Source organism: Crassostrea angulata, chromosome 6 (assembly GCF_025612915.1).
Source record: "Crassostrea angulata isolate pt1a10 chromosome 6, ASM2561291v2, whole genome shotgun sequence".
NCBI lineage: Eukaryota > Metazoa > Mollusca > Bivalvia > Ostreida > Ostreidae > Magallana > Magallana angulata.
Window position 1 is genome coordinate 53,982,808 of NC_069116.1, and position 24,063 is coordinate 54,006,870.

General features: G+C 33.8%; 4 protein-coding genes across 4 annotated transcripts; 2 read left to right on the forward strand and 2 right to left on the reverse strand.

The window, feature by feature from the left end:
* Positions 1–4,774: 4,774 nt before the first annotated feature.
* LOC128190806 (uncharacterized) lies at positions 4,775–6,945 on the forward strand. Its single transcript, XM_052863006.1, has 3 exons — positions 4,775–6,109; positions 6,266–6,508; positions 6,664–6,945. Exons 1-3 carry the CDS (start codon positions 5,822–5,824, stop codon positions 6,925–6,927), a joined length of 795 nt encoding a protein of 264 aa, XP_052718966.1. The 5' UTR covers positions 4,775–5,821; the 3' UTR covers positions 6,928–6,945.
* Positions 6,946–7,021: 76 nt separating this feature from the next.
* On the reverse strand, positions 7,022–12,511 carry LOC128190805 (uncharacterized). Its single transcript, XM_052863005.1, has 12 exons — positions 12,082–12,511; positions 11,339–11,542; positions 11,099–11,191; positions 10,860–10,952; positions 10,327–10,597; positions 9,710–9,992; positions 9,326–9,562; positions 9,036–9,112; positions 8,790–8,894; positions 8,371–8,588; positions 7,853–8,017; positions 7,022–7,551 (listed from the first exon to the last, which is right to left on the reverse strand). Exons 1-12 carry the CDS (start codon positions 12,279–12,281, stop codon positions 7,260–7,262), a joined length of 2,238 nt encoding a protein of 745 aa, XP_052718965.1. The 5' UTR covers positions 12,282–12,511; the 3' UTR covers positions 7,022–7,259.
* Positions 12,512–13,477: 966 nt separating this feature from the next.
* On the forward strand, positions 13,478–14,734 carry LOC128190850 (uncharacterized). Its single transcript, XM_052863063.1, has 3 exons — positions 13,478–13,898; positions 14,055–14,297; positions 14,453–14,734. Exons 1-3 carry the CDS (start codon positions 13,611–13,613, stop codon positions 14,714–14,716), a joined length of 795 nt encoding a protein of 264 aa, XP_052719023.1. The 5' UTR covers positions 13,478–13,610; the 3' UTR covers positions 14,717–14,734.
* A 76-nt stretch (positions 14,735–14,810) lies between these two features.
* Positions 14,811–20,300, reverse strand: LOC128190849 (uncharacterized). Its single transcript, XM_052863062.1, has 12 exons — positions 19,871–20,300; positions 19,128–19,331; positions 18,888–18,980; positions 18,649–18,741; positions 18,116–18,386; positions 17,499–17,781; positions 17,115–17,351; positions 16,825–16,901; positions 16,579–16,683; positions 16,160–16,377; positions 15,642–15,806; positions 14,811–15,340 (listed from the first exon to the last, which is right to left on the reverse strand). The coding sequence occupies exons 1-12, from the start codon at positions 20,068–20,070 to the stop codon at positions 15,049–15,051; spliced, it is 2,238 nt and encodes a 745-aa protein (XP_052719022.1). The 5' UTR covers positions 20,071–20,300; the 3' UTR covers positions 14,811–15,048.
* Between the last annotated feature and the right edge of the window lie 3,763 nt (positions 20,301–24,063).

A 24,063-nucleotide genomic window follows, 5' to 3' on the forward strand; every position in this document is an offset into this window, starting at 1 on the left:
ACGACCCCTGAACAATTACTGGATAAAACATATTTTTCTGCTTCTCGCCAGCAACATGGGTTTCTCTATTATAAACATTGAAATTGGTTGTCCAAAACGTTAGAAAAATGCAATTGGAGCTAATAAGCCAATGATTCTGTTTCGATCGAGTTGACCCAGTGTCAGCTTGGTCAGTGCAGCAACAATGGGCAAATAAGTCCTAATTGCCGACAAAAATCGTAAATTTCAGCGGTTTTGTATTCATACTCCGATAAAAGTTATTTGCGATTGGTTTCCTAAACTTTCTCATCGTTTCAGCGGTCAACCGGTGGCGGCCATACAATATGTCCAAGTTGACCTCTGGCCTTTGGAGCGCGCGACTCTATGGGTGGGAGGTCAAAGATCATATGCACCGTGACAGCTGCTCCGATCTGAGAGAATCACTTTTGACAGGTACGGTCCCGCCACGCCGCGTGGACCCTGGTCACTCTGAAAACTTTTTATTAGGTCTTTTTTCTTTTCTTAATCCGCAATTTTAAGTTTGCTTTTGAAACTACCAGTACAAAAGATTTTGATTTCTGTGAAAAATAATAAAGCAAATATTTATGCTAATGAATCCTCGGAGAATTTATGCAGCATTTGCAATATTTTTGAAAAAGAATATTTTTAAAGATTATTTTTGGAATTACGGTGAAATGTGTTGCAATTTTATTAATTTTTATTGTGACTGATGAAAAGCTTATATTATATCAATACATCATCATCACTAAAAACTATGTATAAGAAGCCCAAGATACTGAATGAAGCTACTATTGAAACTATTTCAAGTTTTTAATTACAAGTATAGACAAGCAACAGTCCTTCCAGATTACGGCATATAAATGATTGAATTTATTTCAATATTCAAATAGCAAAAGTTCTGACGACCAGATAAGTTTGTGATAGTTTAATTTACAAAGTGGATCATCTAAAGATGATAGATTACTTTTTTAAGAAAATGAACAGGGGGCAATAGTTGTGTCTGATGCATCAAATTTCTTGCACACTGCTAGACGAAATTGAAATTAATGTTTAATGGGACGCACAGACAGGCTGTGCTAGTAAAGATATTTGTTTGGTGTTAAATTTCATTTAATTTGTTTTATAACAGTTTTCAACGAAATTAAATCTCGGACAAAAAAATACAAGGTTGCATGTTTGGTTAAGTTATTAATGAATTATATTATTTTGTTTTAATATCAACTGAAAAAATCATAATGTGATAGAAAAATGTGAAGTAATAATCTAAACTGTTACAAGATACAATTGGAAAAATAAAATAAAAAACGATGAAACATGATAAAAATCTCGTGGTGAAAAAAGATATACAAGTATCTTTTTACAAAATATCGCTTTTTGGATTGTTATTACATATATATAAGTATTTGCAACTTATCAAATGACCTACAAACATTGTATGTATTGTTACATATGACTTGGAATTCATATTGCAACATTTGACAAATATGGTATTAATAATTATCATAAAATTTGACATGGTATTTATTATGCAACATTTAATATGGTATTAATATTGTAACATTTAACATGGTATTAATATTGTAACATTTGACTTGGTATTTATATTGCAACATTTGATATGGTATTCATATTGCAACAGTTGACACGGTATTTATATTGGAAATTTTTACATGCTATTTATATTGCAAAATTTGACATGGTATTTATATTGAAAAATTTGACATGGTATTTATATTGCAACAGTTGGCATGGTATTTATTTTGTTACATTTGACATGTTATTCATATTGCAATATTTGACATGGTATTTATATTGTAATATTTGATGTGATATTTTAGTATTTGACATAATATTTATAGTGTTACATTTGACACAATATTTGTATTTCAACATTTGACATAAATAGATAAATAATGAAATATTTGACATGATAACAAATTATTACCTTAGACATGATATTTCTATTGAAACATTACTCGGACATGAATATATATTGCAACATTTACCATGATATTAAAATTGTAACATTTGACTCGGTATTCATATTGCAACAGTTGACATGGTATTTATATTGCAACATTTGACATGGTACTTTTATTGCAATTTTTGAAATGGATTTAATATTGTGACATTGGACATTGTATTAATATTGTAACATTTGACACGATATTTAGATCATTACATTTGACATGGTATTCATATTGTAACATTAGACATGGTATCTCTATTGTAACATTACTCAGACATGAATATATATTGCAACATTTGACATGGTATTCATATTGTAACATTTAACTTGGTATTCATATTACAACAGTTGACACGGTATTTATATTGTAACGTTTAACACTGGATTCATATTGCAACATTTGACATGGTATTAATATCATAACATTTAAAATGGTATATATTATGCAACATTTAACATTGTATTGATATTGTACCATTTGACATGGTATTCATATTGCAACAGTTGACATTGTTAATATTGTAACATTTGACATGGTATTCATATTGTAACATTTAAAATGAAATATATTATGCAACATTTCACATGGTATTAATATTGTAACATTTGACATGGTATTCATATTTCAATATTTGACATGGTATTTATATTGCAACAGTTAAACGGTATTTATATTTCAACATTTGACATGGTATTTACATTGTAACATTTGACACGATATTTATTTTACATTCTACATACGAGTATACGAAGCTTTAGGATTGGGTTTGGAATATACATAAATGGTTATCACATACATTTACTTATCACATACATAAATAGACCATATTAAAACATGATAATAATGGATTCACATTTTTAAAAAAATCTTTTCACAAGCGAGGAAGGAAAAAATAGGGAAAAAACTAGAAAGGAGTGAAATGAAGAGCTAATATTTTACCAAGAAAACATAACCTTTTCCAGAAGAAAAGAGCGGATATTGCAGTTATCAAATCTCTTCAGATGAATGAGAAATATCAAAATTCAAACTCGGAAAATTTTATTTGTCAATATAAAAAGTGAAACGAAAATTGGATTTCAAGAAAAAAAAATTGAAATTGAAGGAAACCCGACACTGTGTGAAATTTCGTGTTGGTTTCTGGACCGTTTTCACAACATAATTGTTATCAAGAAGCTTAATAAACTTGCAAACTGAGCGAGCAGTAGATACAGTCAGTGAGTAACATGACTAATCGTATAATTATAGGGGTGTTTCGTCCCCAATCCGCCGGAGAAAGTATGAGCAAATAACCCAAACGTAACTTGATGGCGATTATTGTGGGTAGCTGGGGGATGTCCTGTCAATATCTTAACCTTTTAACTATCGGGAACAAACAAATTCGCCATTGTCATCCCTGCCAAGCAAAACAAACAAGGAAGACAGTTGCAGGTTTGGTTTAAGCAAACACAATGTAAGACCGTGCCACCGAATTGACACGGGAAGATTTCACTTTCTTTGGAAATCATGTATCAATGCTTCAGCAAACAACGTACAAAAGAAGCAGCCAAACTCCAGGCAGGTCCATGGGAACCAGTTAACGGGAAGACGGAAGGGGCGTGTCTCGGAGATGCAGGCAATAATGGGAATCGGAAGCCAAGACAAGCACTTGTTCCCTGTCAGTTTAATTGCTGACGGATTCGGTGTGTTGTAACTAATTCTAACGACACACAAGATGGTCAATCTGTCTGTTGTGTGTGTCCCGTATTTGTCTGTTTTCCTCGCCGGATATTGAGATCGAATTGTAAACAAGACAGATGACATTTTTACACATTCAGTTTGTTTTCTGTACACAACCATTGACAAAAACACTTTCGTCAACGTGTGATTTTCTCAAGGGTTCATTCTTGATATGATTTTTAAAAAAAAGAGTATAGTGAATCCCTTAATCTTACTAAACAAGTACATTTTTGTCAGGTTTGAAAAGAAAACCATGACAAGATTAAGGTTTAAAAAATTAATATTTTTTTTATATCCAATGGTTTTGTTGCTTTAATATATTTAGGCTTATGACATGTCAAGAGAGAAAGATAATGTGTTTTTGATGGAGACACAAACAGGTGAAGACCTCTTCGTCATTCTGCAATGAGTGTCGTGTAAGATAATGAATTTGTCTTTATTTTATCGTAGGTGGAAATTAATCAAACATCTTTCGTATTTTCAGAGTTTTTGGTAAGCGAAATTTTAGAAGTGCTATGGAGAGAGAGAGAGAGAGAGAGAGAGAGAGAGAGAGAGAGAGAGAGAGAGAGAGAGAGAGAGAGAGAGAGAGAGAGAGATTAATAAAAGTTTTTGGTTTTGTAATTGGTGGTTGTTAATATTTACATGTAAACAATAACATTAATCATCAATGTTATTCTTACGAAGTATATTTTACACGCTTATGACTGGAAAATAAGTAATTCCTGCTGCATTCTGAATAAATTGTAAAAAAAAAAAATAGAAAAAAAAGAACGAGAAAAGCAATAAAAGCGGGAAAAGCTTTACATTTGATGACTAATAAAAACGACCCTAGGAATGTTGCAACTGTTTATCGGCGTAACACCTAGATACTCGGGGTGTGAGGGATCGATTTATCCTTAACAGGGGCATCCCCCCACAATAGACCCAAGGACCATTAACATTCTTGTGTGGTTTGAAAACAAATTCAAAACAATATGTTATTGTGGGGTCTCCCCAGAGATTGTTGACTTTTTGTCTGAGTAGTAGAGATAATTAAATTTTATGGACAGTTAGAAGGTACTTTCTTCTTTGCTTCTTTTAAAGGCATATTGTCTAAGATTTTGATGTACTTTTCATATTGCTGAAAGTTACCATAAAACAAAGATATAACATCAAATACTTAAATAATGCATCACTGTGTCTATAAAAAGTCTCCTAATCATTAATTAATTGATTAAACTCGTCCGAACTCACCGTGTTAATTATGCATCGGAAGTTTTTCCGACGTCTACCGAAGCTGAGTTTTACATACCCGGATGCAGCGTAATGGATGACGAGGTAAGCACATGACAGTAATCTTATGTGATAATAAAATTATTCATACATAGTGGAAGGTGTATTGCAAGCCTATCCCTTCCAGAAAGTATTATTTAATCCATTTCTATTAATAAATTGTAATAGATCAATGACAATTGTTTCCGTTCGATGTTTTGTACATTGAAACATGAATGGGGTACCCAAAGGGGTATTTTTTTTATTCCAGTAAAATTGCAACATAAAACATCATAATAAATTGTGAGCGTTTCATACTTATAATACAAACTAGATTATTATATACGGAAAAAAATGGGTATGAAAAATTGATAAATATGATATTCGATGTGTAGTGTCTCTGTTTCATCAGTTAACATATAGACGTTCTATTTTTATTATCACGGACACCTGTTTTTTTTTATCAACAAGTCGTTCAATATACAGCCAAAGATTGAAATATTCTACCTCTTTTATATAAGTGTGATGGGAAAATCCTTCCCTTTAACACTTTATTTCTAGAGGGGATTGAATTGTTTTGGTTATATTGAGCCACCTTTGCAAGTTTATAATAAAATTTCAGGTGACTGTGTCATGTTAGAATTTACGTAAAATATCTTTAGATTTTACCCCCTGTAAATATGCACATTCCAGTTTATCTGTAAAGCAGAAATGATGGTTCTCTGCTTCAAAATTAGGGGGGGGGGATCAATTAAACATACAACTAAACACTGTAATAACCAACCAAAAATGTAAAATGAAAAAAAAATCAATCAGAAAAATCGATCTATCAGATACAAGTTAACACCCGTCTTACTTTTTTTTTATATATAACAAAGACAAACATGTATTGGTGGTTATTTCAGGACTCTAGAAGCTCAATGTATCCACATGATACCGGTAGTTCTGACAGCAGCGAGCCAGCTGATCCTGACCAGACAATTAGAAGAGGTAGAGGTAGAGGTAGAGGTAGGGGCCGGGGTCGTGACACCCTCAGGGGTGTAAGAGGGAGGGGCAGAGGACCAAGGAGAGCTTCAAGAGGAAGAGGTCAACCACGCAGGGGAGCTGCTGATGGACCCAACAGGGCTCAGGTAGCAGCAGCTACTTTAGAGGAGAGAAATCGTCAGTTGCAGGTATAAATATTAATATTTTAAATAAGTTATCCTGACATATGTATTAAAAGAAAATTCATGGATATAAGAATATTGTTTTTCAACAATTTGTGACCGAATATGTTCCATTCTGGAAAAAATGTGCTGACATGCAAAAATTGTTTTTAATCATTTCAGGATAGAATTTCTCGTCTATCGGATTGTGACCTGAGGGGACTTGTTGTCGATATCGCATCACAACACCCTGAATTCGTGTTCGACGTTTTGGACAGGGACGACGGACAGCATGGCGGACATCATCCTCCACCAGATGGTCCTACCCCGGCCTGGTGTACCTGCACATATTGCCGGGAAATGCCAACGGAAGCAGAGAGACGATGTTGTGGCAGAACTAGACCAAACTGCTACTCAAGACTGCCTGTATGTAACCAAGTTAACAAATCAGATTCACTTTGATTAAGTTTCAGTATTATACCTTCATTTAATCACTTTTAAACTAACGAGTAGTTATATAATTTAGATAACAAAATAGCTCAAGGGATATGTCATATGAATTCATATTCCTATTTCTGCAGGACTTCTACTTGATTGTCCTGGACGAGGCAGTTCTTGCAGTGGCAAGAAGGCTGAGGGAGGAGTTGCTCGTCATGCCCCCTGATGAAGACCTTAATAGAGCAAACAGATTTGCGGCCTACAGGCAGTTCATAGTCTGGCAACATGGCAGACTTGGGGCAGGGATTAGACGTGTGATACCCAGCTGTTGTGTTTGGCGCATCCGGGACAAGTATCCCAATCCATTTGGACAATATAAAGGTTTCGTTGGGGGGAGGTTCAATTGAAATTAAATTACATTTGCAGGAAAAGTGTTTGTTCTGTTTTTAATCAGATCAAAGTAGTGTAATATAAAATCTCAGATATCAATAAAAAAAACATGATTTATTTATTTAAATTGATGACTAATGACATACAATTATCAAAGAGAAAAACCTGTAACAATTCTCTGATTACAGCATCATCCATATGCAAGTGAAGCAAACCACTATGTCTAGCTCCCTGTAATAAAATATATGATAAATATCACAGAGATAAATATCACAGAACATGGCAATATGGAAATCTCTAGGCATTACCCAGCCCTATCAATGGCATAATATTGTCACAAATGAAAGCTTTACTGCCCCTCCGCTGTCCAGTACTCAATTGTTTTATTTAGATTTTCGAATCTAGAAATTTGAGAAGCCACAATGTCTCTCGTTGATGGTGGTGGAACTGGTGCCAAATGGGCAGATATCCGCCGTGGATCGTCTGCCTCCAATTCCATGGGTCTGTTCATTCCAATGTCATCCTCTATCCTGCTGGTGATGATATGCCGAATTAGGTCTTGAACATAACTGTAATTTTTCTCCACTTTTACAGGGTGGACAGACCATCTAGATGTTTTTTTGTTGTAACTTCTTTGCCACCTACATATAACCATAAATGAATAAATTATGCTTGGATAAAACTGCAATACAAAACATTCATTTTGAATATGGTCTGGTTTTACAAAGTAAATGCCAAGAAATAAAAAAAAAATGAGATGTTATTCAAATGGCTTATATATTTTCATCATTTTTTCCATCCAGGCCAGTTGCTGTATTGGGCAAAAACTATCTGATTTATTCAAAACTGGTTGGCTGTAAATATTTTAAGGGATAGTGTGATTGTTTTTCTGTCCAGTATTTTTGGATATATTATGCATTATATTTGACGAACATTACAAACCTCAGAGAACCATCTTTGTTCTTCATCACCTCTCGCTCTGCATGAGAATTATGGTCAAGGGCAGCCAACCTGTTTCTTGCCCTATATACTGGAGGGCTGTAAGAGTGTCTCTTGGAGGAATACACCAGAATTAGATTTTGAAAATTTTCCAGTTCTGACGTGCTCCTACAATGAATGAAAAGTCAATATGATTGTGAAAGAGATTGTTTTTTTTTTAAATTGCTATGCAGAGTTGGATATTTGATAATGCTGAAGGTTGTATGGATAGCATTAAAAGTTGGTCTTGTTTGAAAGATGTCAAGGGTTACAATAGTACATTCTTTATTTTATAAATATGTTAAAACATGAAATGTGCAGTACATTGTAGAGACCCAATAAATACTATGCATTTTTCTTTCATATATATAATAAAAAACGTCAAATTATGCACCAAAAGATCATTAAAATTAATATAGATAGTCGAAATTATTTATTCCAAGCTAATGGGGAAAATTTTATCCTTCAATAAGTTTACATACCGGCAGTTAAGGTAGTATGGAATGTTTTTCACAAGCCGTTTATCCATTACGATTTGTCTAAGTGCATTATGGGCTGCTGATCCTTTCTTAAGGTACTCCTTTGTCTGACTACCATCTTCTAAAGGGCCGTGTTGGCAAGTGCTTACCGTAGAGTTTGCAAATGGTACAAACCACTCATGTTCATTTACAATATGATGGAGCATACCATACCAAACATCCTTAAATACAATTAAAAGAATAATTATATAAGTCATTGTAAAAATAATCAACAAAAGATAATTTTTGAATATGACAAAATTACCCTATACATTACAATATTTAGATTTTCTTTGCAGGGACTCAAAAGCAAAACTAATAATAGATACTGGTACTGAGGTAATATACGAAATATTCTGAACTTTAGGTGAATTAAAACTTACAAGAAACTCTTCACAAGTGGTAGAAACTTCTGCACTGTGCCAATAATGATTTACTACATCCTTGACCCATCCACTCAATTCTTTGTTTCCTTTTTCTTGACTGATCTACATGTCATGTTCAATAAATGTAGGTAATCACAGACTAGTCTCAAACAACAGGTAAAGTCATGGTTTTCATTACACGCATATATACATTTAACTTAATAGTATTAATGTCTATATTTAACTTAGTAGTAATGTCTATACCTTTGTGAGTTTCTTTCCCAAATTCTTTGTCCCGTGCCAGACATCAAAAGAATGCTTTATATCCGGGAAATCCTTTCCTAATAATCAACATAAAGTATATGTATAACATATGAGATTGATAAAACAAGAATCAAGAGCATAGAAAGGAATTAGACACACTTATACAGAAAATAAATTTCCATGAGATATAAAATTACACAAAATATGATTTGTAAAAACACTTAAACAAGTTTATTACATTTTTAGCTTAATAGCTAATGAATTTTATGATCATATCACTATGTACATACTCATTACTGAAGCGATTTGGACATGTGCATCAGTCACCACCTCTACAACTTTGATGCCTTTGTCTTTAAAAAACTGCATCCCTCGCAGGAAGCAAGCTTTCTCCAGGTTGGTGCTTTTCCGGTCAGTACTTCGTTTGTCCATTGTTGTGATGCATAGAATTTTCTTGGATGTATACTCCATGAAGGTGTATGAACAGTATTGTGCACAGTGTCCTGGGCTATCCATACGCCCATCACCTAAAAATGAGTGTATGGCTATGCAGAATAAAATATCTCAAGTTAAATGAAACATGTATACCATTTCATGAATTCCATACTTCACTCTTCTTTTTAAATTAATTTTTTTGTATTCAATTTAAATTGGCTATATTATTTAGTATTTACCTAAAACTATTATATCTGTATTTTGAAATTCTCTAAGAGTACTTTCTTGTTTCTGAATCCAAAATCTGTCAATTGATGGAACAAGGTAGGTTTTTTGAATTCTGTGAAATGATGAGGAGCTAAGAATTGGAAGTTTTAAGAACTTTGCCAGTGTTGAAATTTTCTGGAAATTGTTGCCCGACAATAGGATGGCTGATGCAAAAACAAGGTCTCCAGCATGCATTCTTCTGTTGAGAATTGACTGCGAACACCACCTATTCGCAACATGACCTAATTTGCAGACCTACAATAAAAAAATATGTATCAGTAATCTGGATTGAGATTTCAACAAAACAGGCTTTATAAATTCATAAATATTGAAAGAAAAGCTTTTAAACTGCATGGTTTTTACAAAATCTTTCAATAAAAAAAAAAATCAATAAAAATATCCAACAATTCACTTTAAAACACTGTGATTTTTTCAAAAGTTCATCTTTTCATATGATATACAAAAAATGTGGAAATCATATAAAAATTCTTTAGTTGGTAAATCATGAGTTTGTATGTCACCATGTCTTTTGAACTGACTTTGAGACCTTTATTCTCCCTCATTAAAACATGTTCTGAATGGTTCTTACCCATTTAAGATATGTTGCTGAACCAATATTATCCACACAAATGCTGACAGCTTCATTACAAATTTTGCAGATAGTACTAATCTGTGTGTTGGCCAAATCCAACAAGGGCTGTTGGTATACAAGAAGAGGGCGGTCAGTAATTAAAGTTTCTACGTCCTCAATACTGTTTACTCTCTTGTAGTCTGTTTCTGCAGCATCAGCAGGGTCATCATCACATGTGTCAGACTCATCATCCGAGTACTCTATAGGAAGCTGGTCTGCATTACTTGGTCTGTAAAATTAAATACATATATATTTACAATGAAACAGCTATACAATCCACAATTGCAATTAGAGCATAGACTGTTGAAAGACTAGTGACACAAATTTCAATGAACAGAAGGTGTTTCAAAGGAAGATATGATATACATCCTCCATAACAGAATTCTACATCAGCTTTGATAGAGTTTATAAATTGATTTATGGATGCAGCAATTCTTTAGATTAAATACTTAAAACAATTCTAACAGTTTTTAGCTAGATATAGCTGTTACCTGAGTGTTAAGTTGAAATTTGGCTGAAATTCCTCATCAGAATCAGACGAATCATCGTCCAGCAAGCACATTTCATCCTCGTCAATTGTAAGACTGTTATGAACAAACAAAACTCATTAATTTTCATAAATAAAACTATGGTAACCACTGTAAGACACAAATCATAATAACATTCAATTTTTATTCTGCTAATCTTTTGTAAGCTTTATGCAATAATATGATCACAAAACACAACTTACTCGAAAGGATTAATAAAGGAAGTTGACTTCTCAATTTCATACGCTTTTTTCGCACTACTACAAAACTCTTCAATACCCGACATGTCTGACTCTCTGTAAATACAATAAAGTTAGCTCATTAAGAGAGGGTCCCACTGATGGCTGTCATAGGAAACTATACTTGATACAGTAAATCAGTAATGCTTATAAAAAATAAGGAAGGCAATATTCTCACAACATGTAAAATTAATCGCAAACTACCTATGATATTCTCCAGCCGATGATATGTCTGACACATCACATGTGGTGTGGAAACGAGAATGTATATGTGATGGTCCAGGTGTTGAAGTTACAGCTGTATCCTTTGAAACTACATTAACTGTTCTTTCTAATTCTTCTGTTTCAGATTTTTGGGAGTTTGGTTGATAATCACTGACTGCATCAACTATATTATTTGCATGATAACTACAAAAGAATGTTACAAAGCTAATAAACAGAAATCATTAACAAAAATGATATTTAAGCAATGTAGAGCTGCGCAGGGGGCGTTAAAATTTCCAAATCAAAACTCTACTGAATGTGCAAGTAGTTGTAAACACACAATCGCACAAACTATGCAATACACACCTGCACACAATGTATGTACAGAGGCTTTTTTCATTAGAGACTTTAATCCTTTTGACAACTATGAACTAGTATTTATTTATTTCTAATCCATATATGTTTTATTTTTTACTTCCTATATTAAAATCAAACTAATATTTGAGTTGCAAACATGGGTTTATATATTTTGATTTTGATTTCCCCTTCGGAGGCCTCTTATATCTGAGTGCATATCGTAAATGTCTAACAATACTTTTCTTGTATTTTTGCTTCTTTTTTATCGGCTATATTCTCGAAAAAATAACTTATGATTGGTTTCTATCTATGTATCACTTCTACAAAAATAATTGTTTGAATAAAAGACAAACAAACGTTAACTAAAACACGTGTGTGAGACTCACTTGTTCAGCAAAACATTGGCTACTTCGGCATGCGTATCCACATTCAATATGGCCTTCAATTCATTCCAGCGTTCAAACTGATTACCAATATATACTCTGCTTTTGTTCCATTTAGATGCTACTGTGGCTCTATTTCTTTTTCTCGCAGAATCGGTTAAACATCTCTTTCTTCCTCGGTTAGATTTGCTGTTTTCCGACATGTTTGTTTTAATTTACCGCGTTGAGCATGCGCGAAAAGCTTTCCGAAAGAGTTCAAACTTGGGGTCATATGAATAGAGGCGGGATCAAATCGAATTTTTGTCATCCTGCACAAGAATTCAAGAAAATGTCATTTCGCTTGTTTAGTCTACATATAACAGTAAAAATTGATATTTACGAGAGAGAAATCCTTTTAATAATATCATAATCTTAGCATATCACGACATTCAAAGCAATATAAAATAATACGTATTTTCATAGATATTATGCCTTTAAAGGCATATTGTCTAAGATTTTGATGTACTTTTCATATTGCTGAAAGTTACCATAAAACAAAGATATAACATCAAATACTTAAATAATGCATCACTGTGTCTATAAAAAGTCTCCTAATCATTAATTAATTGATTAAACTCGTCCGAACTCACCGTGTTAATTATGCATCGGAAGTTTTTCCGACGTCTACCGAAGCTGAGTTTTACATACCCGGATGCAGCGTAATGGATGACGAGGTAAGCACATGACAGTAATCTTATGTGATAATAAAATTATTCATACATAGTGGAAGGTGTATTGCAAGCCTATCCCTTCCAGAAAGTATTATTTAATCCATTTCTATTAATAAATTGTAATAGATCAATGACAATTGTTTCCGTTCGATGTTTTGTACATTGAAACATGAATGGGGTACCCAAAGGGGTATTTTTTTTATTCCAGTAAAATTGCAACATAAAACATCATAATAAATTGTGAGCGTTTCATACTTATAATACAAACTAGATTATTATATACGGAAAAAAATGGGTATGAAAAATTGATAAATATGATATTCGATGTGTAGTGTCTCTGTTTCATCAGTTAACATATAGACGTTCTATTTTTATTATCACGGACACCTGTTTTTTTTTATCAACAAGTCGTTCAATATACAGCCAAAGATTGAAATATTCTACCTCTTTTATATAAGTGTGATGGGAAAATCCTTCCCTTTAACACTTTATTTCTAGAGGGGATTGAATTGTTTTGGTTATATTGAGCCACCTTTGCAAGTTTATAATAAAATTTCAGGTGACTGTGTCATGTTAGAATTTACGTAAAATATCTTTAGATTTTACCCCCTGTAAATATGCACATTCCAGTTTATCTGTAAAGCAGAAATGATGGTTCTCTGCTTCAAAATTAGGGGGGGGGGGATCAATTAAACATACAACTAAACACTGTAATAACCAACCAAAAATGTAAAATGAAAAAAAAATCAATCAGAAAAATCGATCTATCAGATACAAGTTAACACCCGTCTTACTTTTTTTTTATATATAACAAAGACAAACATGTATTGGTGGTTATTTCAGGACTCTAGAAGCTCAATGTATCCACATGATACCGGTAGTTCTGACAGCAGCGAGCCAGCTGATCCTGACCAGACAATTAGAAGAGGTAGAGGTAGAGGTAGAGGTAGGGGCCGGGGTCGTGACACCCTCAGGGGTGTAAGAGGGAGGGGCAGAGGACCAAGGAGAGCTTCAAGAGGAAGAGGTCAACCACGCAGGGGAGCTGCTGATGGACCCAACAGGGCTCAGGTAGCAGCAGCTACTTTAGAGGAGAGAAATCGTCAGTTGCAGGTATAAATATTAATATTTTAAATAAGTTATCCTGACATATGTATTAAAAGAAAATTCATGGATATAAGAATATTGTTTTTCAACAATTTGTGACCGAATATGTTCCATTCTGGAAAAAATGTGCTGACATGCAAAAATTGTTTTTAATCATTTCAGGATAGAATTTCTCGTCTATCGGATTGTGACCTGAGGGGACTTGTTGTCGATATCGCATCACAACACCCTGAATTCGTGTTCGACGTTTTGGACAGGGACGACGGACAGCATGGCGGACATCATCCTCCACCAGATGGTCCTACCCCGGCCTGGTGTACCTGCACATATTGCCGGGAAATGCCAACGGAAGCAGAGAGACGATGTTGTGGCAGAACTAGACCAAACTGCTACTCAAGACTGCCTGTATGTAACCAAGTTAACAAATCAGATTCACTTTGATTAAGTTTCAGTATTATACCTTCATTTAATCACTTTTAAACTAACGAGTAGTTATATAATTTAGATAACAAAATAGCTCAAGGGATATGTCATATGAATTCATATTCCTATTTCTGCAGGACTTCTACTTGATTGTCCTGGACGAGGCAGTTCTTGCAGTGGCAAGAAGGCTGAGGGAGGAGTTGCTCGTCATGCCCCCTGATGAAGACCTTAATAGAGCAAACAGATTTGCGGCCTACAGGCAGTTCATAGTCTGGCAACATGGCAGACTTGGGGCAGGGATTAGACGTGTGATACCCAGCTGTTGTGTTTGGCGCATCCGGGACAAGTATCCCAATCCATTTGGACAATATAAAGGTTTCGTTGGGGGGAGGTTCAATTGAAATTAAATTACATTTGCAGGAAAAGTGTTTGTTCTGTTTTTAATCAGATCAAAGTAGTGTAATATAAAATCTCAGATATCAATAAAAAAAACATGATTTATTTATTTAAATTGATGACTAATGACATACAATTATCAAAGAGAAAAACCTGTAACAATTCTCTGATTACAGCATCATCCATATGCAAGTGAAGCAAACCACTATGTCTAGCTCCCTGTAATAAAATATATGATAAATATCACAGAGATAAATATCACAGAACATGGCAATATGGAAATCTCTAGGCATTACCCAGCCCTATCAATGGCATAATATTGTCACAAATGAAAGCTTTACTGCCCCTCCGCTGTCCAGTACTCAATTGTTTTATTTAGATTTTCGAATCTAGAAATTTGAGAAGCCACAATGTCTCTCGTTGATGGTGGTGGAACTGGTGCCAAATGGGCAGATATCCGCCGTGGATCGTCTGCCTCCAATTCCATGGGTCTGTTCATTCCAATGTCATCCTCTATCCTGCTGGTGATGATATGCCGAATTAGGTCTTGAACATAACTGTAATTTTTCTCCACTTTTACAGGGTGGACAGACCATCTAGATGTTTTTTTGTTGTAACTTCTTTGCCACCTACATATAACCATAAATGAATAAATTATGCTTGGATAAAACTGCAATACAAAACATTCATTTTGAATATGGTCTGGTTTTACAAAGTAAATGCCAAGAAATAAAAAAAAAATGAGATGTTATTCAAATGGCTTATATATTTTCATCATTTTTTCCATCCAGGCCAGTTGCTGTATTGGGCAAAAACTATCTGATTTATTCAAAACTGGTTGGCTGTAAATATTTTAAGGGATAGTGTGATTGTTTTTCTGTCCAGTATTTTTGGATATATTATGCATTATATTTGACGAACATTACAAACCTCAGAGAACCATCTTTGTTCTTCATCACCTCTCGCTCTGCATGAGAATTATGGTCAAGGGCAGCCAACCTGTTTCTTGCCCTATATACTGGAGGGCTGTAAGAGTGTCTCTTGGAGGAATACACCAGAATTAGATTTTGAAAATTTTCCAGTTCTGACGTGCTCCTACAATGAATGAAAAGTCAATATGATTGTGAAAGAGATTGTTTTTTTTTTAAATTGCTATGCAGAGTTGGATATTTGATAATGCTGAAGGTTGTATGGATAGCATTAAAAGTTGGTCTTGTTTGAAAGATGTCAAGGGTTACAATAGTACATTCTTTATTTTATAAATATGTTAAAACATGAAATGTGCAGTACATTGTAGAGACCCAATAAATACTATGCATTTTTCTTTCATATATATAATAAAAAACGTCAAATTATGCACCAAAAGATCATTAAAATTAATATAGATAGTCGAAATTATTTATTCCAAGCTAATGGGGAAAATTTTATCCTTCAATAAGTTTACATACCGGCAGTTAAGGTAGTATGGAATGTTTTTCACAAGCCGTTTATCCATTACGATTTGTCTAAGTGCATTATGGGCTGCTGATCCTTTCTTAAGGTACTCCTTTGTCTGACTACCATCTTCTAAAGGGCCGTGTTGGCAAGTGCTTACCGTAGAGTTTGCAAATGGTACAAACCACTCATGTTCATTTACAATATGATGGAGCATACCATACCAAACATCCTTAAATACAATTAAAAGAATAATTATATAAGTCATTGTAAAAATAATCAACAAAAGATAATTTTTGAATATGACAAAATTACCCTATACATTACAATATTTAGATTTTCTTTGCAGGGACTCAAAAGCAAAACTAATAATAGATACTGGTACTGAGGTAATATACGAAATATTCTGAACTTTAGGTGAATTAAAACTTACAAGAAACTCTTCACAAGTGGTAGAAACTTCTGCACTGTGCCAATAATGATTTACTACATCCTTGACCCATCCACTCAATTCTTTGTTTCCTTTTTCTTGACTGATCTACATGTCATGTTCAATAAATGTAGGTAATCACAGACTAGTCTCAAACAACAGGTAAAGTCATGGTTTTCATTACACGCATATATACATTTAACTTAATAGTATTAATGTCTATATTTAACTTAGTAGTAATGTCTATACCTTTGTGAGTTTCTTTCCCAAATTCTTTGTCCCGTGCCAGACATCAAAAGAATGCTTTATATCCGGGAAATCCTTTCCTAATAATCAACATAAAGTATATGTATAACATATGAGATTGATAAAACAAGAATCAAGAGCATAGAAAGGAATTAGACACACTTATACAGAAAATAAATTTCCATGAGATATAAAATTACACAAAATATGATTTGTAAAAACACTTAAACAAGTTTATTACATTTTTAGCTTAATAGCTAATGAATTTTATGATCATATCACTATGTACATACTCATTACTGAAGCGATTTGGACATGTGCATCAGTCACCACCTCTACAACTTTGATGCCTTTGTCTTTAAAAAACTGCATCCCTCGCAGGAAGCAAGCTTTCTCCAGGTTGGTGCTTTTCCGGTCAGTACTTCGTTTGTCCATTGTTGTGATGCATAGAATTTTCTTGGATGTATACTCCATGAAGGTGTATGAACAGTATTGTGCACAGTGTCCTGGGCTATCCATACGCCCATCACCTAAAAATGAGTGTATGGCTATGCAGAATAAAATATCTCAAGTTAAATGAAACATGTATACCATTTCATGAATTCCATACTTCACTCTTCTTTTTAAATTAATTTTTTTGTATTCAATTTAAATTGGCTATATTATTTAGTATTTACCTAAAACTATTATATCTGTATTTTGAAATTCTCTAAGAGTACTTTCTTGTTTCTGAATCCAAAATCTGTCAATTGATGGAACAAGGTAGGTTTTTTGAATTCTGTGAAATGATGAGGAGCTAAGAATTGGAAGTTTTAAGAACTTTGCCAGTGTTGAAATTTTCTGGAAATTGTTGCCCGACAATAGGATGGCTGATGCAAAAACAAGGTCTCCAGCATGCATTCTTCTGTTGAGAATTGACTGCGAACACCACCTATTCGCAACATGACCTAATTTGCAGACCTACAATAAAAAAATATGTATCAGTAATCTGGATTGAGATTTCAACAAAACAGGCTTTATAAATTCATAAATATTGAAAGAAAAGCTTTTAAACTGCATGGTTTTTACAAAATCTTTCAATAAAAAAAAAAATCAATAAAAATATCCAACAATTCACTTTAAAACACTGTGATTTTTTCAAAAGTTCATCTTTTCATATGATATACAAAAAATGTGGAAATCATATAAAAATTCTTTAGTTGGTAAATCATGAGTTTGTATGTCACCATGTCTTTTGAACTGACTTTGAGACCTTTATTCTCCCTCATTAAAACATGTTCTGAATGGTTCTTACCCATTTAAGATATGTTGCTGAACCAATATTATCCACACAAATGCTGACAGCTTCATTACAAATTTTGCAGATAGTACTAATCTGTGTGTTGGCCAAATCCAACAAGGGCTGTTGGTATACAAGAAGAGGGCGGTCAGTAATTAAAGTTTCTACGTCCTCAATACTGTTTACTCTCTTGTAGTCTGTTTCTGCAGCATCAGCAGGGTCATCATCACATGTGTCAGACTCATCATCCGAGTACTCTATAGGAAGCTGGTCTGCATTACTTGGTCTGTAAAATTAAATACATATATATTTACAATGAAACAGCTATACAATCCACAATTGCAATTAGAGCATAGACTGTTGAAAGACTAGTGACACAAATTTCAATGAACAGAAGGTGTTTCAAAGGAAGATATGATATACATCCTCCATAACAGAATTCTACATCAGCTTTGATAGAGTTTATAAATTGATTTATGGATGCAGCAATTCTTTAGATTAAATACTTAAAACAATTCTAACAGTTTTTAGCTAGATATAGCTGTTACCTGAGTGTTAAGTTGAAATTTGGCTGAAATTCCTCATCAGAATCAGACGAATCATCGTCCAGCAAGCACATTTCATCCTCGTCAATTGTAAGACTGTTATGAACAAACAAAACTCATTAATTTTCATAAATAAAACTATGGTAACCACTGTAAGACACAAATCATAATAACATTCAATTTTTATTCTGCTAATCTTTTGTAAGCTTTATGCAATAATATGATCACAAAACACAACTTACTCGAAAGGATTAATAAAGGAAGTTGACTTCTCAATTTCATACGCTTTTTTCGCACTACTACAAAACTCTTCAATACCCGACATGTCTGACTCTCTGTAAATACAATAAAGTTAGCTCATTAAGAGAGGGTCCCACTGATGGCTGTCATAGGAAACTATACTTGATACAGTAAATCAGTAATGCTTATAAAAAATAAGGAAGGCAATATTCTCACAACATGTAAAATTAATCGCAAACTACCTATGATATTCTCCAGCCGATGATATGTCTGACACATCACATGTGGTGTGGAAACGAGAATGTATATGTGATGGTCCAGGTGTTGAAGTTACAGCTGTATCCTTTGAAACTACATTAACTGTTCTTTCTAATTCTTCTGTTTCAGATTTTTGGGAGTTTGGTTGATAATCACTGACTGCATCAACTATATTATTTGCATGATAACTACAAAAGAATGTTACAAAGCTAATAAACAGAAATCATTAACAAAAATGATATTTAAGCAATGTAGAGCTGCGCAGGGGGCGTTAAAATTTCCAAATCAAAACTCTACTGAATGTGCAAGTAGTTGTAAACACACAATCGCACAAACTATGCAATACACACCTGCACACAATGTATGTACAGAGGCTTTTTTCATTAGAGACTTTAATCCTTTTGACAACTATGAACTAGTATTTATTTATTTCTAATCCATATATGTTTTATTTTTTACTTCCTATATTAAAATCAAACTAATATTTGAGTTGCAAACATGGGTTTATATATTTTGATTTTGATTTCCCCTTCGGAGGCCTCTTATATCTGAGTGCATATCGTAAATGTCTAACAATACTTTTCTTGTATTTTTGCTTCTTTTTTATCGGCTATATTCTCGAAAAAATAACTTATGATTGGTTTCTATCTATGTATCACTTCTACAAAAATAATTGTTTGAATAAAAGACAAACAAACGTTAACTAAAACACGTGTGTGAGACTCACTTGTTCAGCAAAACATTGGCTACTTCGGCATGCGTATCCACATTCAATATGGCCTTCAATTCATTCCAGCGTTCAAACTGATTACCAATATATACTCTGCTTTTGTTCCATTTAGATGCTACTGTGGCTCTATTTCTTTTTCTCGCAGAATCGGTTAAACATCTCTTTCTTCCTCGGTTAGATTTGCTGTTTTCCGACATGTTTGTTTTAATTTACCGCGTTGAGCATGCGCGAAAAGCTTTCCGAAAGAGTTCAAACTTGGGGTCATATGAATAGAGGCGGGATCAAATCGAATTTTTGTCATCCTGCACAAGAATTCAAGAAAATGTCATTTCGCTTGTTTAGTCTACATATAACAGTAAAAATTGATATTTACGAGAGAGAAATCCTTTTAATAATATCATAATCTTAGCATATCACGACATTCAAAGCAATATAAAATAATACGTATTTTCATAGATATTATGCCTTTAAACAGAGAGTAAAAGGTTGGTAAACTAAGAGACAGCGAGATTTAGCGCAAAAATTATCTGGATAACTTGAAATTGAATTTCAAAGGTGAACTGCAATGGTGGAGTGAATGCAACATTTGTCTAGTTAAGGAGACAGTTATATCTGTGTTGTCCTACCAATAACTCTGATTAAAGGGTATACGATTTGGAAACCAGTCACCGAAAATTGATATAATGCATGCATGTAGCAGATTTTTCATTGAAACTAAATGTTTGAAATAAAGAATTTTTAGAAATCAAGAAACGCAAACAAATCATGCATTTGGTTAAACTTTGAAACCTTTTACCCACATCTCACAACTCATTCAAAATTTATTAGAGTCAAGCTTGTATTCAAGCAGTCATTTCTGAGCAAGACGCTTAGAGTATATTCCACAAATATAGTAAAAAAGATAAAAGGCTACAGTATGTATACTTTCCAAGAACTGGAATCAGAGAAGTATTTACACCCAAAAAGTCTTGATTATAGTCCTGATGATGCTTCATGTGAGAATACTAAATTTTCAACCTTAATAAATGACATTCAATCGTAAATCATGAATGAAACATATCATAAGATAATATTATACAAGAAAAAGCTCGATGCAAACATTTGCACGTATTTCAATATACTTGGTTCTTATATGGTTCTTTACATGCCATGCATTAATTTAGAAACAATTATTTCGTTCGTATTCACCTCTCCTCATGTGCAATATTATTTTTATTGACTACATGTAGATTGGTCTGGCTTTACATAATCTTTAGAACCCGTTTGCAGGGTGAAATTTAATCCTACTTTAAACTACCATTGCCGGTAAGCACATGGTCCTTAATTTTTTCAACGTGTTAACCTTGTAATGTGTTTAGATTTTACATCACTTCATTAAATTCAAAATTACGATAGAACACGCAGATTTCGCATCTATCGTTCCGTTATACCCGGTACTAATTATGAAGGACATTGATATCAAGTAATTTCACATTTTTTTTATATTTCATCTAGGTGTAAACTTTCGGGGAGAATTTATTAGAAAAAAACACCTTTCTGGGTTTCGTTTAATAGGAATTCTGACGACGGAATAAAACATTATCGAATGGATTATATCTCGTTACTTCTAACTAACTTTCCCGTTTTGGCGCGCGTCCTTTGAGCGCCATTGTTCTGGGGGAGGGTCAGACCAGGTCTTCTACTCAGCCAAGTCCTCTTTTCATTTTTGTGATTTTTATTTCATTTTTCTTATTTTTCTTTGTCCAATATTACAAAGTATCTCTCCAAGGTGTAAACATATTGTAAATATGAGGCAAAAAGTCGCCGAGGTGGGCAGGCAGAACAATAAGTCTGGGTTTCTTCTACTGCGGAGGCCATATGATTGTGTATATTGTGTTGCACAGCCGGGTCTTCCATTGTATGCGAAGAGTCTGGGTGGGCAGGGAGTGAAAATCGTTCGTCCCCCTTCAGGGGTGCGCGAGAGTAAAGAACAAGCGTCTCATCCCCGAACCCGAATTGGATACAGAAAGCCGACCAAAACAATGGAAAACTGCAGCGCTCTTCTTTGGGTCGAGAGGTTTGAACCTTAACTAATAGGAAGGGGAATATTCTCCGTACAGTTCAAGATTTCATGGAGATTAAGGCCATGACACGACGCTTTTTGAGCTAGACATAAATTTTATGAAGTGCTGTTGTATCAGCATAAAATAGGTTCATAAAAATCTTCAATATGCTTCTCCCTACTGCAAAATATCTATGTCATTTACAGAGCAGCATTCGCAACCGTCTAAAAAGTTTCCAAAAATTCCTGATAAGACATTTGATATATTGTCCTTAGATTTTATAAGATATCTACCTTTATGTTGTATTTAATTATCTGTAAGTAAAGCAATGATTTCCACACAAATACTATAGTACACTATCTCTACACTATACTCTATCATTTCTTCAGAGTTCTTAGATTTTCTATGGAAATGATATGTTTTTACATGGAAAGACATCTTTTTACAAAATTCGGAAGCGATTTTGCTAGTAGAATTCTAAAATCTAAAGGAAATTTTAAATTTACCATAGGAAAACAACTGATACAAAATAAATTATCTGAGAAATAAATTCATCCGGTAGGTAAAATTACTGCATGGCGTTTTGAAAAAAAACGTTTGAAAAATCCTACAGGAACTACAAATATCATTACATGACATGTATGGTATTCTATATATTGCATTTGGAACTTATTTGATGTTCTAACTCTAATTCTGAATATTTCAACTGACAAGTGGGATAATATAACGAGGCAATGGTCTATGCCGTAACATATGTGGATTTTTTGGACAATGTTGCTTAGAAGGATGTAAAAATGTCCAGTCATTGCCCAGCAATATGACAAAAATGTAATGTAAAAAAAAATATGTTTAAGTCACCTAAGGTCAACAATTAGTAGTCTCACAATATGCATTTAATGAACCAAAATAATTTAAGTGTCACGTGCATGTACCCTAACGTGGACCCCGTGGCACGCATATGCATACGTATATATGATCATCGTACAACGTGAAAAATAACTGAGTAAAACGTTTATTAATTTTTTTTAAAACAAATCAAACCAAGTGTTTCTATTAAATGGGCGCTTTTGGATAAATCATTTATCTTTTAAGTAACCAGTGAAACAAGTATATTTCGACATAACAATCTTTTTCTACAAAACTAAACAAATCACACTGAGGCTTTTTAAACTTTTTAACAAGGTTTAAAATCTGATTTGTAGCATTTCGCTGAGTATAGAAGCGTACTTTGACACAGCACTTAACAGTTTTAACCCAAAAAATAAAAAAGCCGAGGGTCATACGCCGGATTGCGACAGCTATCTCCTGTCGCGTGCATTCAAGGGGGTGGAGCTGCCTGGAGGGGGAAAAGTCTCGCCTGATCTCGTGTAGACGCGAGACTTCTCTTCATTGTCCGGTACAAAGGTCAAGTTTCTCTTGAAGCTGGATCGCCCCTCTTCGGTCTTCTTCGAGCTCTGTGATATATGATACGGTTATAATATTTACGACTTTTAATTTGAAATGCACCATTCGTCATCTTTTGTACCGGGTGATGAAAAAATTGTCAATTTCCGTGGGATTATAAATATTTAACTATCATTTGCATGCCGCGAACAATAAACGTAGCACTCGGTGGAACATTTATCAAACCAGAAATCTTTTCTTATGACTTCGAACTCTCCTTTTGTCCGAGACGACCGTAATATTGGCTAATCCTGACCGAGCAGCCTTAAAACATTCTCTCTAATGACAATTAAAATGACCATTCTTCAAGTTATCCTTAGAAAACTCTCATTCATCATCTATTATTACAATTTTTTAATAATTTTTTCTTTGCTGGTAATGTTGTCGTAAACTTCTAACCTTTCCCAAAATCTTCTATTCTTTACAGATTTTCAAAGAGAAAAAAAAGAAATAAGGAAGATTTATTGTGAACACCCATGCCCATTCAGTGATATGCATTGACAATACAGTCAAAAGATGTGTTGTTCTCGGCCTTCTGTTCATCATTTGGGGTTCGCTAATTGCCATGAATTCAAGGCTGTTTTTAAACTGCTTGATAAATTGTTCCTTTCTTAGCGATGCATCTTCCCATGCAAGGATATTTCAACTCAAATAGAAATTAAACGATCACATATTGGTTCTCAACATTGAACATAGCTCAACATT

Excerpts from the sequence above, each read along its gene's own strand:
- LOC128190805 (XM_052863005.1), bottom strand. The coding sequence starts at position 12,281 with ATGTCGGAAAACAGCAAATCTAACCGAGGAAGAAAGAGATGTTTAACC. Across the intron at positions 9,993-10,326 it reads CAGCAACATATCTTAAATGG|GTCTGCAAATTAGGTCATGT; the intron begins GTAAGAACCATT and ends TTTTTATTGTAG. Across the intron at positions 7,552-7,852 it reads AACAAAGATGGTTCTCTGAG|GTGGCAAAGAAGTTACAACA; the intron begins GTTTGTAATGTT and ends GGTTATATGTAG.
- LOC128190806 (XM_052863006.1), top strand. The coding sequence starts at position 5,822 with ATGTATTGGTGGTTATTTCAGGACTCTAGAAGCTCAATGTATCCACAT. Across the intron at positions 6,110-6,265 it reads AGAGAAATCGTCAGTTGCAG|GATAGAATTTCTCGTCTATC; the intron begins GTATAAATATTA and ends TAATCATTTCAG. Across the intron at positions 6,509-6,663 it reads ACTGCTACTCAAGACTGCCT|GACTTCTACTTGATTGTCCT; the intron begins GTATGTAACCAA and ends CTATTTCTGCAG.
- LOC128190850 (XM_052863063.1), top strand. The coding sequence starts at position 13,611 with ATGTATTGGTGGTTATTTCAGGACTCTAGAAGCTCAATGTATCCACAT. Across the intron at positions 13,899-14,054 it reads AGAGAAATCGTCAGTTGCAG|GATAGAATTTCTCGTCTATC; the intron begins GTATAAATATTA and ends TAATCATTTCAG. Across the intron at positions 14,298-14,452 it reads ACTGCTACTCAAGACTGCCT|GACTTCTACTTGATTGTCCT; the intron begins GTATGTAACCAA and ends CTATTTCTGCAG.
- LOC128190849 (XM_052863062.1), bottom strand. The coding sequence starts at position 20,070 with ATGTCGGAAAACAGCAAATCTAACCGAGGAAGAAAGAGATGTTTAACC. Across the intron at positions 17,352-17,498 it reads TACAGATATAATAGTTTTAG|GTGATGGGCGTATGGATAGC; the intron begins GTAAATACTAAA and ends ACTCATTTTTAG. Across the intron at positions 16,902-17,114 it reads CCAAATCGCTTCAGTAATGA|GAAAGGATTTCCCGGATATA; the intron begins GTATGTACATAG and ends GTTGATTATTAG.